Source organism: Rhamphochromis sp. 'chilingali', assembly GCF_963969265.1.
Source record: "Rhamphochromis sp. 'chilingali' genome assembly, chromosome: 22".
Classification (NCBI taxonomy): domain Eukaryota; kingdom Metazoa; phylum Chordata; class Actinopteri; order Cichliformes; family Cichlidae; genus Rhamphochromis; species Rhamphochromis sp. 'chilingali'.
In genome coordinates, this window is record NC_137950.1 from 10,752,712 (window position 1) to 10,769,301 (window position 16,590).

The window sequence follows — 16,590 nt, forward strand, 5'->3', positions numbered from 1 at the left end:
GCTTGCCAAAGGAACATTTATTTATTCGCCCGATAAATCTGTTCGAGCACTGAGGCTGTTTTGAAGCGCTCCAACAACGTGAGATCGAAATAGACCTGAAACATTCTCATACTTGTTATCATCTTGATGCATTTGAATATTTGAATGTCATCCGCAGGTACAGTTTCTGTGTACCACCAAAGCTGGATCTGCATGTCCGTCCTAAACTGGGGGAAAGGGAGGTGACTTTCTGCCATGTGACTGAGTGGATTGAAAGGAAACTGCAGGACGAGTTCCAGGTAGTCAAAAATCATTCGAATTCTGTGCTGCCATCAAATGTTTCTGATGCGTTTTCCTAGCTCACTCCTGCTTTTCTTCTTCAGAAAGTTTTAGTACTGCCAAACATGGATGACATCTACTTACCGCTGATGCAGTCCGGCGTGGACAGCACTCAAGCCTCAGAGTCCCAACAATCCCAAAGCTCCTCCACAGAATCCATAGAAAGGATCCCACCTGAGATCGCCGGGGCAGAATCAGACTAGTGCCACAGTGATAATAAAATAATGGAAAGCCGACCCTGTGAAGTGGATACATAACATGAAGCTAGTAGCTCTTAGGCAGACTCACTAACCTTAGTGTTTATGTCTGAACCAGGAGTTTCTATAAATTGCGTTTCACACTGTACGTGTTAAGATAACCGACCATGACTTAGAGATCTGCTTGTATCATCTAAAGGAGAATAACTGTCACAATGAATGCTATGGAGCAACTTGCAACTGTTTACATGTGAATGATCCATAGAAGATATATTTATTTATTTATTTAATTATCTGATGTTTACAATGTCCCTTTGGATAATAAGATGATGGTCATTATTAAATAAAGTTGGAAAATACTGAAAGCATCTCATCTTACTACAATACACAAAACGTGTGTGTGTGTGTGTGTGTAATGAACCATAGGAACATCAACAGTCCCTAGCATTAGGGGTGGTTAGTTATAAATAATAGAAATGTGTTAATTTATAACCAACCATTTTTTGTTGAATTCAGTCATTTGCTGCTTAAAGGAAGCTGACATTTTTTCTAGTGATATATGATTTAACAGACGGTCCTTCTCCTGTACAGCGAAACGTCGCTCTGCACTGAAAAAAAGGGATTGGCCAACTCTTGGATTTACGTAAGCATCTTGCGTGTATTTAACATAAGTGCCTCATGCTTTAAAGTTAAGTGTAACTATATAGTGTAGAAACTACATGATATGCAGAGAGGCTAGATTAAATTGTTCATATCATGTTCGAGTGAAGTAAGTCAATAATTTACTGCGACACCGCACGGGATTTCAGTCTCGCACGCTTTGGATCGTGGTTTCAGGAAGGCATCCATCTCAGTCAAATCGAGCAACCGCCTCTAAGTAAATTGGGTGGTTGTTGCATTAAAAAAGTCTAACTTGTAATTTAAACACAATAATTTCATGTTTCTATGAATGTAATTAAATCATGAAGAATCTGTACGAAATTCAACAACTTAATTTGTTCTTGTTGAGATGACATGATACAATCTAGTAAGAGTGGTTAGTTGCTGAACTCATGAAATTCACAAGATCGCACGAGATGTCAAACTGCAGGAAAATCACTGGAGTTATAAGAGGCAGACAACTACACACACACGACATGTATGCTATTGCTATTTATTGTGGTTTAACCTGTCAAGGGCAAAAATGTACAAAAGAATTCTGCATCAAGCCTTGAAATCATAGCTTTCGTTAAGTCTGGATTGGTGGCATGGTAGTTAGTGCTGTTGCTTCACATTAAGAAGGTCCTGGGTTCAAATCCACAATCTGGCTAGTTTGCACTGGGTTCTCTCTGGGTATTCTGGTTTCTTCCCACAGTTAAAAGTCAAGCAGTTGTTAGAGTTAGGTTAATTGGTGATTCTAAATTACCCGTGAATGTAAGTGCAAATGGTGGTTTGTGATAGACTTGTGAGTTGTCCTGCCTTGTAACCTATCACTTCAGGGTTATTTCCCTGCACCAGAATAAGGTTAGGAGGATGGTAGCTATTGTAGATCCATTCAATTGTTATGGTAACCAGACTCTAGACTTTGAACATTATGTAGTATTTAAGTGACCAAGTAGTGCTGGGGTAAAAGTTATTGAATAGTGTTGAAATAAAATGACAAAATTGTGAAGGTGTTTCGAAAAAATGCGTCTCAACTGTTCCGATACTCCTGACACATATGGGATCACTACAGGTTTTCGCTTGGGCAGCGGTTGTCCTTCTCTCCTGGATCGGCTGGAGCTTTCTTTAGGTGCCTTTCCATGCATCAAGACATGTGGATAATACAAGTAAGGTCAGGCATCTACCTACTGACTTATTTCTATTTATCCATCTGAGGCGACACGAGCGCTCACAATTGATTCTGTCTGTCTGTCCTGGTCGTTGTGTCCTTGGGCAAGACATTTTACCCTACCGCCTACTGGTGTTGGCCAGAGGGGCCGATGGCGCGATATGGCAGCCGCGCTTCTGTCAGTCTGCCCCAGGGCAGCTGTGGCTACAACCGTAGCTTGCCTCCACCAGTGTGTGAATGCGAGAGTGAATGAATAGTGGCATTGTAAAGCGCTTTGGGTGCCTTGAAAAGCGCTATATAAATCCAATCCATTATTATTATTATTATTAGACAATCCCCACACTCATATTTTGAAAGTACTAACCAGCACTTAGTACTTTCAGGTTTCCTGACCAGGTGTGTTAGCTGGCTCGGTTGCTACCGTAGCAGTCTTTGACGACAGCTTTGACAATGCATTTCTCTTAAAATCTGCTCTCATGCATGAAATGGACAAAAAGTGGGCGTTGCATCCGTATGCTTGTTATGCTCTTCTGATCATTATTATGTCTGTGAGTCTGAATATTTTTTGAAGTCTTTTGTGACACAAAAACCATCTCCAGCATGTCTAACATGTGTCCATTCTCTGGTGACTCACTTCTCTATATCAAATAAGTACGAAACGTCATCCTTGCACAGTTTCTGTAACCATCATCTCAGACTGAGGCTTCCACAAAATTTACTTAAAAACCAAACAAACTTTAAATGTTCCTAAAAGCTTTCCGTGTTTGGAACGATTAGCAGAGGAAGAGCTTGACGTACCCAGGAGGTAAACTGGACCTGAGATCTAACAGTTCGTTCTCCTTCCACAGTTATCTTCTGTTGTCCCCTTTTGTGGACAACAGAAGATTGAAAATGTTGCCTGATCTGATGGGTCTCAATCTCTGTAACATTCAGATTTTAGCTTCAGAATTTGTCTTAAAAAACACAAAAGCATGGATCCATCCTGCCTTGTATCAGGAAACGCTGATAAACTCTGAGCAAATGAAACCACAACTATAAAAGATTATTTTCCCTAAAAAAAAAAATAAAAATAAAAAAAATCAGAAGTTTTAACACCTACAGCAAGTTTGATAAAAAGAAATACAAGATTTTAAAGATCTTATTTTTCTTAAATTTAAGATCAGAGTTTGTAATAAGCTGCAGGAACCCTGCTCAGTGTGAGGGAAGGAAAGCCAAGTGTCCTCCGATAAACCTCCATCTGGGTCACTGAAAACAGTTAATCTGACTCTGACTGTAAACATGTTTCCATTCATCCCTCGAGTCTTTACTCTGAAATACAGGAAATGACATCATGGCTCAAGCTGTCATTAAACCATTTCTTTATTTAACATTTTCATTTTTTATTTAACCGTTGCAAAGTTTCATAACACAGACAGCCTGAACAAAGAACACCTACAGAACACATGGATCAAAATGCATTCAATAAAAACTTGATTACATAACAAGCTTTCTTCTTCCAACAAAAAACAAAAAAAGCTAACCACTCGATAAGAGCACTAAAGTAGAAGAGTTTAGAAAGCTTAAGATGTAACTGCAGGAACATTTATATTTACAGCAGCCTCATCAGTTCTTTACGTGAGGTTCCAGCTGAACTCTGTGGAGCCTGATCTCAACAGTTTTAAGTCTGACCCTGACACCAGATTCACCGTGATCACGCTGATGTTTGCACAGAACAGATAGTGAAGTGAACGTTTTTGCACATTTGTAGCAGTGAAACAGTTTATCTGCAGTGTGGGATCGTTTGTGTTTGGAGTATGAACTGAGATTCCTGAAAGTCTTGTCACACCGGTCACAGCTGTGTGAGTGTGACCGTGTGTGCACTTGTATGGTTTCTCTCCTGTGTGGACTCGTTTGTGTTTTAAGCTCACCTGCAGTAGTGAACGATGACCCACACTGATCACAGAGGTGCTTTTTAACCCCACTGTGAATGACTTCATGGTGTTTTAACTCATGTGATCTGGGGAAGCTTCTCCTACATTCTTTGCAGTATTTCAGTTTGTCTCCAGTGTGTCTACGTTGATGTATTTTTAGGCTCTTTGCATGACTGAAAGATTTTCCACAAAGGTCACAACAAAAGTTTTCCCACCACCACAGCGATGACAGGGTTGAGAACTGGACCCATCTGCACCACTCTGCTTCTAAACAAAGACACAAAGACAGTGGAAGTCAGTCCTTCAACATTTGTATCGTGAACGTCGCCTGAAATAAAAAGCATCTCTGCCAACGTCCAATTACTTTTTACTCCAATTACTTTCTCAGTTCACAGGGATACGATAACTACAATACTACCACCATAATACTACAGTAATACTTATTTAATGTTACACCATGCTAATATTTTCAGGGTACCAACACAGTGCTAAACTACTAATGTAACACTCCAATAATATTAATTTAATACTGCATTCGAAACACTGCAACTGTGCAGTTACGGTACTCAGCTGATTGGGACACAAGAAAAAACACTACTACCCCCATGACACTGCAATGATAATATTAAATGAGTATTTTAACACTGATGTCTAAAAGTACTTGAGCTACAAGGAAGCAGTGATACTACAGCTAAAGTACTACAACGCCAATATGTAACGATACAACTTTGTTAACATAAGAGAAGATTACTGAATGGTTTGGTTTTGTACTTATTTTGTGTTTTATTGTATTCCACGTACACCTGACAGAGGAATGAGCCGCTGTAAACCAAAGGTCATTTATGCTGAAATAACAACAAAACCATGATATACCACGAAACTCCCTGAGGATTACATTACAGCAATTTTAGTTTTTCATGACTGTGTAAGCAAAAACCATAAATGAAATTAAAATCTGAATAATCACTCAGAGCTGCTTTTCCGTCCAGTAGAATTTCCAACATGTTAACACAATTTAATGAGCTGAGTTTTCCCAAACAGTCAGGCTAAAATTATAAGATAAAAATAAACATACATACGTCACAGTAACTGCACTTGTAGAGTCTCTTTCTGGTGTGGATCTGTTGGTGTCGTCTCAGGTAACGTGGAGCTTTAAAAGTCCTCTCACACAGGTCACATTTATAAGGTTTCTCCTCAGCATGGGTAAACATGTGGCTTTGTAACTGTACATCTGTTATAAACTGTTTGCCACACTGATCACACCAGTACACAACATGTCTGGTGTGAATGCGTAGGTGTCTATTTCGGCTGTCTCGCCAAGTTTTTCCACAAATGTCACAGCTATATGTCTTAGTTCCAGAGTTGCCTCTGTAAGCTGCAACTGCGATCAAAAGCTCTGTCACACTGATCACAGCTGTACGCTTTCACTCCACTGTGGACGAGTTGGTGTTTTCTTAGGCAACTATCCCAGGGGAAAGACTTTCCACACAAGTCACAGCTGAACGGTCTCTCTCCAGTGTGGATGACTTGATGCATTGTTAGTGAAGCTTTGCGAGAAAAATCCTTCCCACACTCGTCACAGCTGTAGTTTTTCTCTCTCTTTCTTCTGTGAGGTTTGTCGGCCTCCTGAGAGCGCTGACTTCTCGGTCCATGTTGGTCCTGCAGCGACAGAGATACAAACACAGGAAATGAGTGAAATGCAGTCGCTGAACAAACTGAACCTTCAAAGTCCCTCCATTAACACTAATTTTAAACCTGAAGGTGGAGTGTGGCACCAAACACCTAAAGGTCTCTTATCACCACCTACTGGTAACAGTAACACATTACATCCAACCTGGTGTTAAAAATAATGAATGACTGTTCAAACACACTAAAATCATGCCCATCCACCCTGCTTTACACAAATATTAATGCTAGCATGCTAACACACTCAGAATAGTAATACATGTTTACCAGGTCTATACTTTCTTATATTTCTTTCCCCTGTTTCATATAATTTAAATCCAGTGTAATAGTTGCAAGCTTGGTTCAGTGAAGAGTCTGTTTGTAAACTAAGGTTGTTGTTTTTTAACATTTACTCCCTACATTAAAAATAATAATCTGTACTTTATACTCCTTACATTTCCAAACAGATGTGTTACTTTTGGTTTAAGGCCTTTGAGAGGAGTTAGTTCATCACAGCTTAAACAGTAACACATGAACGGCAATCCAGATGGTGTATTAATCACCAGAGTGTGACACATGAAAATGAAAGAAAGAAAACTGTGGGCCATAGTCAGGGGTCAAAGTGGGCCAGTGTTTTTTATTTTGGCACAACGCTGGAGTGACTGCAGCGCTCATATGTTGCTGTCACAGTACTTCAGCATCTAGCCACACACAAGATGAGCGAGCATACGTGGAGTAATAGTTTTTAAGTGGCAGCTAATTTCAAATGCAGCATTTTTATCAGCTCAACAAAAATTTGAAACGCACCAAATGTTTGCATGCAGTTTGTCTAACAGTGTGTTGCTAGCTAAAGGTCCAGCTGCTGTATTTCACAGGGAGAAAAGGTAGCTTCAAACAAAAGGACCAGTCAAAACAAATCGAGGACCTTATTCCTAAACGAGGGGCTACCTCTGTAGCATGGACGTAAAAGAGTATGGAGAGAGTTTACAGATTTTATTGATATCAGTGATGGCCAAATGAAGCTTTCTGAAACACTGAAGCTTGTATTATAAGCAATGTAAGCCCAACAAGGGACAATGGTTGGAAATTAGCAACAGCTATAAACTCATGTGCAGTACATCAGTTTTATGTTTCATACTTGGACTGTGTTAAACTGCACTGTTCCTTTTAAATAAAGAATTATTATTATTATTATTATTATTGTCGCGCTGACCTAGTAGGTGTGGCTGTTACTCTTCTCTTCCTCCTCCTGCCCACTACCTGCTCTGTGCTGCTGCTTGCGCGTGGCCGCTGATTAGACCTTGTGCAATCTACAGCTAAGCGCGGCCTGGTGCGCGCCGCTCCGCCAGGTGAGCTGAATTAGAGCAATCAAGGGCGGGCGTGCCTAGTAGACCTTAAAATGCATGCAGCAGTCATTTGACCTGGGTGCGACATACTGAGAGGACAGCAAACGAAGCACAATCCACTTTCCACTGTGAGGAAGGCTTTGAGCTAGACGGGCTATCGGTAAGCTCTTGGACTCATATTTGCTGCTTATATGTTGGGGAACTATGGAAGCTCAATTGTGGAAATGTATTTATGCTTTGGGAAATAGTTACTGCATTTAAGTTTAAAAAAAATTATATTGATATTAAAATGAATGTTTAAGTTTGAATAAATTGTTTATGTAGGTAGTGTTTCCCACATTTATGTTAATTAATACTAAAAATAGTTACCCCCAAATCCTTGGTTAAATCTTAAAACTTGTGTAAATATGTTTGGTTTAATTTAAGGAAAATAATTCTTTGTAAAAGAAAATCCTTGGTTAAAGTCTCTATTTAAAATATTTGCAAACTCTAAAATGTATACTTTAAAAATGTAATTGTTATAAAAGTGTAAAAAATGCAAGGTAGACACATTTTGTGTACTTTGTGTACTTAAGAACCACAGTTTATTTCATCTTCATTTTTTTGTAATTACTCAGCTCTGTGATTTAAAAACCAATGAATGTAAAACTAACTTAAACTGGGTTAAATGATAGTTTAGACAAAAGTATTTAGCTTTAGCTATGTTAAGTGGCTTTACTGAAGTGTATATATTTTTGTTATTTCATTTGTCTTCTGTATAATGCATTTAATTTATCTGAATGATTAATGAAATGTTCTTTATTTTTTGTGTTGAAAGGTTTTTCACTTATCTACGTATCTATCCATCTACCTATCAGCTATCTAACTAGCTGGTCAAAATGAATTGAGCAAAATTCAAAGTCTGGTCTTTTTCAAGTGTGGGCACCTCAGAGACAGAACACTTGACAATTATTCCATCCATCCATTTTCATCCGCTTTGTCCGGGGCCGGGTCGCGGGGGCAGCAGCCTAAGCAAAGAGGCCCAGACCTTGACCTCTAACTTGACAATTATTGTTATTGAAAAAGGGTTCATTACTCAAAGCCTTTCAACACAGTCGTATGTGGGTGTATGTGTACATATATGTATTAATTGAAATCCATTTGGTGAAACGGTAGCATTTTTTTCCTCACCTTCTGTGTTGAGCTCATCGTTTTCTCTGTAGTAGCTGAGCTGAGTGCAAACGGCTGAAAATGTTCCTCTGCTGCTCCGTCAGACTTCTCTCCTCCTGCTGATCAGCTGGGACACAAAACAGATTTTTGTTAGGCTCCACACTGCACTGAACAGTCAAAGTGTCTCATATGTTCTTCTGACCTACTGCTGCACACTCTGGTTCAACTGCTGTACTGTGGAGGACATAGGAAACTGTAGTGGGTGGTGAGGGTGCCAGAGCGGGCAATTGGCACTTCGCTGCTACCCACAGGCTGTCAAGCATGCCCTACCTCCACCCTGAATGAAGGTTAGCTGTGCTGTTAACACTCATGGACACTTGCACTGTACTTATAAACTGTACTCATTACAGTATCAAATCAAAATTTATTTATAAGCACATTTAAAAACAACACGGGTTGAGCCAAAGTGCTGCACATAGTAGAGATAAAATGGTAAACATGCATAGTAATTATTATAACAGACTAGTCTGTCGTGATGCGGATGCTGCACCGGTCCATCATGGTGAAGAGGGAGCTGAGTGTAAAAGCGAAGCTCTCAATTTATCGGTCGATCTACGTCCCTACCCTCCCCTATGGCCACGAGCTGTGGGTAGTGACCGAAAGAACGAGATCGCGGATACAAGCGGCGGAAATGAGCTTCCTCCGAAAGGTGGCTGGCCTCTCCCTTAAAGATGGGGCGAGAAGCTCAGCCCCGGATAAGCTGGAGGAGGTGGCTGGGGAGAGGGAGGTCTGGGCTTCTCTGCATAGGCTGCTGCCCCCGCGACCCGGACCTGGGTAAAGTGGAAGAAGATGGATGGATGGACTAGTCTAGAGAGTGCAAATGTGTTTTCAAGCAGGTTTTAAAAATGTCGATTGTTGGCGAAGACCTAATGTGAAGGGGCAGAGTGTTCCAGAGTTTGGGTGCAGCGATCACAAAAGCTCGGTCACCTCTGTTTTCCCGTCTAGTTCTGGGGATAGTCAGAAGAAACTAATCTGCAGATCTAAGGGCTCTAGTTGGATTATTTTTTTTGTCAATAGAGCTGGGCGATATAACGATATGTATCGCGATATAACTTTTACTCGATAGAGAAATTAAGCTATTGCGATAGACCTCGCTGCTCTTGTCCTCTGGGGAGAAAAAAAAAAGGTCAGCCAATCCAAATTAAGTAGCGCAGAGCCGAACCAATCACAGCCGCAGCGTCACGTCGCGTGACTTGTTACGTACAGCACAAGTGCCAAGTCGCACGTGGTTTTTTTTTTTTTTTTTTTTTTTTTTTTTTTTTTTGGGGAAGCGGGTAATGGAGCAAATGAGTGTGCCGACTAGAAAAATCAACCGAGCGTGACCGAAGAGAAAACAGATGATGGTTCCAATGCCGGAGAGATTGTCGAACGGAAGAGCCATAGAAGTTCCGTAGTGTGAAGGTATTTTGGCTATTTCAAGTCTGACAAAAAACAGAGTAGCGTGCACTGTAAATTGTGCCGAAAGCAAGTCTGGAAATACAATAAACTGGTGCATGCGTCACACTGTGTGCCACGTTATTGTTTCGGTGAAATGAACTTCTACAATACTGTTAATTGTACTCTCTGCAGTGTTTAAATGCTTACATACACACAGTTACTGTCCCTCCACACATACGACTCGGTTCTGCTTCTATGCCCCAGCTTTGTTTACTTTTTCCCACCGAGGCTTCTAGACTTCTGATTGGCCAGCATTTCTGCACGGTTAGGAATGTAGCGCCACCTGCTGCTTTGGCATGTTCATAGCAGCGTTTTCCTTCATTTCTGCCTTTATGTGTGGACAGGATTATTATTATTATTATTATTATTTTTTTTTTTAAACGAAAACGGAAAAGCTCCTTTTTCAAAAATACCAGTGTACGTGTGGACGTAGCCTCAGTCTCTGACTGGAAGCGCTAATTCGTCATTCGGCTTTTGTCAGACTAAAGTAACTGTTTGAAAAGCTAAGCTATACAACAAGGAGAGATTGAGAATTTCCTTTTAGTTCTCAGTTTATTTGATATTGACAAAAGTTAGTCAGTTTTGTCTGTTCTTCTGTAAAACAAACTAAGATTTATTTTTAGAATTAATATTTTGTTTCTAAGTGGAATTGACAATTTAGTCTGTTTCGTTTGTTCTATTTTGAAACTTAAACGCTTTAGCGGCTGCCTTTTGTGTAGTTTGCAATATTTGCCTTTATTTATCTGAAAAAGTCTCATGTTCCTTAAGTACATCTACCCTGTTGAACTTATTATGGGAAATAAATATTTAAATAAAAACAAGCTGCTGATTATTTCACATTTTACTTGTGAGCAACGGCACATTTAAATCTTACAAATATAGTTATTTGGCTTATGGTTTGTTTGTTTTTTTTTTTTTTCTTTTCATTTCAGGCGATAACGACATATCGTGATATGAACAAATCTCATATCGCCCAGCTCTATTTGTCAAACAGTCTGCAGGCTCAAGCACACAATGAATTCAAACAGAAGTAAAAAAAAAAAAAAAAACTGGACACTGAAAAATGTAACAAAGTGATGTGGGAGGGGACAAAGGGAAGCATCAATGAAAGAGCAGAGATTGCAAAATAAATCAGGAAAGGACTTCAGGCTTACTGAGACTAAGGCCTCTGTTACAAATCGGTCTCATACAAAAACATGTTTTACAGGTACAGTATGGTAAGCGCTCTTAGTAATTCATAAGCCAGCTCTACCTGAACCCCTTCAATATTTAAAAGTTTGTGGGGTTTTTTTTTTTTTTTTTTTTTTTTTGTTTTTTATTGCAGTCAAAGCACATACTGAATGTAAACTGAGCTTGGAGACCTTTTGTTAGTAACAAATGAGGCCAAAAGAAAAGTAGAGACGAGTTTATCCACTGATCCACATCACTTTACCCGGATGTTTTCTTTCAAGCTGGATGATGACTCCTCTCTCCCTCACTCCAGTTCCAGCTTCGCAGACCAGTTGCCCTCTGAGGTCACAGTGATCATCGGAGGCAGGAGACGGGAAATTCAGATCGGTTTCTTCCTCCTTTTATCTCCATGTTTAGAAAAACATTCCTAAAATACCCAAGCAAATAAATATTATTAAAGATTTACACACTTTCTGTAGGTAGGCTTTCATTTTCAGCCAGCACCCCTGTTAAATTTGACTGGCGTCTGTCTCATTTATATCCAAGAAGCAACACTTTGAAGCACTCAGATCATGTTTTCTTTGATCACTTGTAGCTCAATGGAGAAACATTTTTGCATTTATGATCAGGTTCCCCAGTTTGATATTATACCATTCACGGCAGAGGTGTGGACTCGAGTCACATGACTTGGACTCGAGTCGGACTCGAGTCATAAATTTTATGACTTTAGACTTGACTTGAAAAAAAATGTTCTAAGACTTGTGACTTGACTTGGACTTTTACACCAATGACCTGGGACTTGAATTGGACTTGAACCGGTTTACTTGAAAAGACTTGATATTTCACCCCAAATATATATAAAATTTAACATACATATTATATAGAGATTGAAAATGTGACGTCATTCAGGGGTAAAACCGCAAAGGATTCTGGGAACTTGTGGCAAGAGGTACTAGCGCACGCAGGCTTTCAATTGAAATCAGTTACACAGCGATAAAAAGAAACATAAAAATGTCAAGAAGCCGTTGTATTATTAACTGCAATAGCCGGTCGCATGACAGCCACGGGAAGCCGACGGGTAAAGAGATCGGTTGTTATCGGATTACGTCGTTGAAGAGAAATTGTTCGAGCCATGTTTCCGAAGTAACAAAGACGCGAGGGATGGCCTGGATTGCAGCCATTCAAAGACCAAATATAACGTCCCAGAACACTCCAGCTCACAGGTTAGTCTGCTCCAAGCATTTTCACAAAGGTCAGTCTGCTGTTGTAGTTAATGCGTCATTTTTCATAACATAATTGGTGATATAGGTTACAAGCAAGTCTGGTGCTGAACAGAAATTGTCGCGCTATGCTCCTTTGTTTATTGTGCATAAATAGTAAATTGTCCTGACACAATATTGCGTTTCGCTTCTGTTATTATGGTACATTGACAAAAACATATACCGTATTTCCCGGACTACAAAGCGCACCTGAATATTAGCCGCACAAGCTAAAATCAGGGGAAAATCCTGTTTTGTACATACATTAGCCGCACCTGACCAAAAGCCGCAGGTGTTTCAATATTGACTTATCATATGTAAGAGAATATGCACAAAGCGAATTGTCAGGAAAGAGATGGCTGTTTGGAGACACACCCCTTTTATTAATATTTTGAAAAACAAGTTATGAGTACATATTTGCATAACCTTTTAGGTATATGTACAAGTAGCAGTAATTACAAGTAGGAAACATGTGCTGTGCTGTGGGGCACCACAGGGGACTGTCCTCTCCCCCTTCCTCTTCACCCTCTACACCACAGACTTCAGCCACTGCACAGAGACCTGCCATCTTCAGAAGTTTTCTGATGACTCTGCGGTGGTTGGATGCATCAGCAGGGATGATGAGACAGAGTACCGGGCTGTGGTCGACTCCTTTGTCACGTGGTGTGAGCAGAATCATCTGCAGCTCAACGTGGCAAAGACCAAGGAACTGATCGTGGACTTCAGGAAGACCAGGAAACACTTGACCCCTGTTTCAATTCAGGGGGTCAGTGTTGACATTGTGGAGGACTATAAATACCTTGGAGTACACATTGACAATAAACTGGACTGGGCTAAAAACACCACAGCACTTTACAGGAAGGGCCAGAGTCGTCTCTATTTTTTGAGGCGACTGAGGTCCTTCAACATCTGCCAGAAAATGCTGAGGATTTTCTATGAGTCTGTTGTGGCCAGTGCGATCCTCTATGCTGTTGCATGCTGGGGGAGCAGGCTGAGGGTCGCAGATGCCAACAGACTTAATAAACTGATCCGTAAGGCCAGCAATGTTGTGGGGATGGAGCTGGACTCCCTCAAGGTGGTGTCGGAGAGGCGGATGCTGTCCAAGATAAAGACAATGTTGGATAACACCTCCCACCCACTCCATGACATGCTGGTCAGTCACAGGAGCACGTTCAGTGAGAGACTGAGATTACCGAAAAGCACCACTGAACGACACAGGAAATCATTCCTGCCTGTGGCCATCTCCCTGTACAACGCATCCACTTAACACACTGTTTGCTGCTACAACTACACATGTTTCTTTTCCAAATATTTATTTATGAGTGACTTATGTATGTATGTATGTATGTATATATATATATATGTATATATTGTACTATTCTTAGTTAGTGTATTGTCTGTCTTGTCTTAATGTTGGTTTAAAATGGAGCACTGTAACAAAAAATAATTTCCCCCAGGGATCAATAAAGTATTCTGATTCTGATTCTGAAATGAGTAACAAATGTAGTACATAACAATAACCTACAGCACACCAGAAAAATAGATTCAGACTACCTTTTAGGCTCAGGTGCAGTGACACGGCTTTAACAAGAAGAAAAGTCAGTCATTCACCACCATCTTCCTGCCCACTAAAACCACCAAAGTCCTCTTCTCCAGTGTTGGATACGAACAGGCTCAGGGTGGCTTCATCATCCACTCTCAGCTTCTTTCCTTCGTTGTCACTTTCAAAACCAAAGAAATCCTCGTTGTCAGTGTCAGAGTCGAACACCCTCAGAAGGGCCGTGGCGGTGTCCTCCTCTCCATCATGCAGCATTCAGCCCTTCGAAATCCGTTGGTGATCATTGATGTTTTCACACTTTTCCACGCTGTCAGATTCCACCGGTGGAGTTGAGCATAACTTGCTTTTCGCAAGTTTATCGCCGCACATCATCCACGACTCCCGCTGAACGTGTAGCACTACTTTGAAGTTTGTTTTTCGCGCTACTTGTACGGCACTATGTTGTCTGGCGGATGGACACGTGACCAACACACCACTCTTGAACCCCGATACTGTGTGTCTGATCACATGCCCTTCCGCCAGGCAACGTAGTGCCGTACAACAGCGGAACAAACAAAACAAATCGTCTTACGATATGACAAAAATCATGGATAATCCATAGAAAAGCTGCACCTGACTAAAAGCCGCAGGGTTCAAAGCTTGTGGAAAAAGTAGCGGCTTATAGCCCGACAATTACGGTACTTTTATTCACAGGATAAAACAGGTTTTTTTTTTTTTTTGTATCACTAATTGCCCAGTACGATTACAGCATACAATATTATTGTCACTGCTACATTTCTGTAACGCGTACCAGAAATTATTTCCACTACTAATTAATTACCCTTGAGCTCAAAGGTCCTATTAATAAACTGTTAACGAATGTGTATTTATGAAGACGATTTGTGAGACTGGAAAACTTATGATAGGTACGATGGTCTTTACTTTCTGACCTGAAGTTACTAAACTTCATGAGTGTATGCACTCACTCCAAGAACCGTATGATTATAAATATGCATATAAATATGCTACGATGAGATAGCTGACTTCATCTAACTAGCAAATGTTGTCCAGGCTACGTTGTTGATGCAGTTTTTTTAATATGTATGATATTTTTGTCATGCGATTTTAAAGCTGGTCCTACAACCGCATCCAAGAATAACATGCAGCTTATCTCAGAACTGTCGGTGAAAATTATTCTTGGAGCTAGGTTTAATTGAACTGCATTTTAAAGAGGTGCAATTTCACAATTTGTGTATATTTTCTAAGTTCACTATTTTGTCATGTGTTGAGAAAAACACAGATTTAAAAATTACATGGTCTAATATTTACATTTAGCATATAACTGCAACATGCTTTTTTCGTGGTTGGTGTGTTTTTTTTTTTTTTTCTTTTTTTTTTTTTTATAAAAAGACTCGAAAGGACTTGAAATTCAAAATTTCCGACTTGTGACTTTACTTGGACTTTTACACCAGTGACTTGAGACTCGACTCTGACTTGCCTGACATTACTTGAGAATAAAGACTTGAGACTTGAGAATAAAGACTTGAGACTTGCAAAACAATGACTTGGTCCCACCTCTGGTTCACGGTAATACCGGTATAATGTTAGGCAACGATAGGAAAATGAAATATTGTGATAGAATATGAGTAAAACGCGCATGCGCAGTGCCTTTGTTTTCATACGCACATGGCCGATTGTTGAGTGAAACAGATGAACCAGGATTGGTTTGTAAAAATGGTGCAACTTCAGTGATGTGGAACTGGTTTGGTGTTTGTCCGTCAGATACACGACAAAGCGCTTTTTTTTTTTTTTTCTTTTTTTTTTTTGCAGAACATGCAAGCAGCTGTCGTTATTGTTGGATTTGTCGGATTAAGATGCTCTTAAATCTGGGAGTAATCTGGGTCCTAAACTCCGTAAACTTCAGGTCAAACGAACACTGCAGCATCACTGAGAGTTAAACTGTCTAAATTCTTTCATCTTTAATAAAATGATCAGCATTGCTGCTTTACCAGGTGTAACTGTGAAGTTTAACTTCCAGGCATCCATGAAAACAAAATTTATTACATTTAACGGAGTTAGAAGTTAGCAGGAAGCTAGCGGAAGTTAGCTCGCTAGTTTTGCTAGTTACCTAAGCATGATATTGCATGTTCTGACTGAGAGATTTCTGAAAAAATTAAAACGTACAGCTCTGCTATCACTTCCAACATAAATGAAGACAGGAAACTAAACAGCAGTGACGTTTGTAGGGTTACTAAAGTTGGGCTAGCTGGTATATAATGATGTGCTACGTGATCGCTAGCGACTCAGCTATGTTAGCATAACATAAACAGTGAAGCTGGAGGACGAACACTAACACTTTTCCACTTATAAAAGTTAACGTTAAGGTTCCTGATAGTTAGAGACAAATGCAATCGCATGGCAGGATGCTGTAAATGGACCAAACTTCAGTCAGGAGAACAACTGAGATAATCCATCCACAATACAAGGTTAGTCATTACTGCAACAACATGGGAATAGCGCAGCTGCCAGAGAATTCAACATTAATGCATCAATGCTACAGAAGTGGAGGAAGCAAGAAGAATGAGTTTAATAAAGTTTGATTTATCTCAAATCAAATCACTTTTATTGTCGCATCACATGTGCAGGTACATTGGTACAGTACTTGTGAGTGAAATTCTTGTGTGCGAGCTTCACAAGCAACAGAGTTGTGCAAAATACAAGAATGGCTACAT

At 40.1% G+C, this 16,590-nt stretch overlaps 1 protein-coding gene and 1 long non-coding RNA gene across 4 annotated transcripts in view; one reads left to right on the forward strand and one right to left on the reverse strand.

The window, feature by feature from the left end:
* The window catches only part of tex2l (testis expressed 2, like), a 36,006-nt gene extending 35,235 nt beyond the window's left edge, over positions 1-771 (forward strand). Inside the window, exons 11-12 of the mRNA XM_080873056.1 lie at positions 158-278; positions 363-771. Of these exons, the coding sequence (XP_080729182.1) occupies positions 158-278; positions 363-521 (280 nt within the window). The 3' untranslated portion in view covers positions 522-771. The remainder of the gene's footprint in view (positions 1-157; positions 279-362) is intronic.
* A 2,925-nt stretch (positions 772-3,696) lies between these two features.
* On the reverse strand, positions 3,697-14,535 carry LOC308390765. Of its 3 annotated transcripts, XR_013970490.1 has the most exons (6): positions 13,876-14,535; positions 11,325-11,489; positions 8,417-8,522; positions 8,172-8,253; positions 5,315-5,894; positions 3,697-4,502 (listed from the first exon to the last, which is right to left on the reverse strand). It is a non-coding gene; the product is annotated as an uncharacterized lncRNA (long non-coding RNA). The 3 variants fall into 3 exon arrangements; XR_013970488.1 differs by lacking the exon at positions 8,172-8,253; XR_013970489.1 differs by lacking the exon at positions 8,172-8,253 and having other exon boundaries at positions 5,311-5,894.
* Between the last annotated feature and the right edge of the window lie 2,055 nt (positions 14,536-16,590).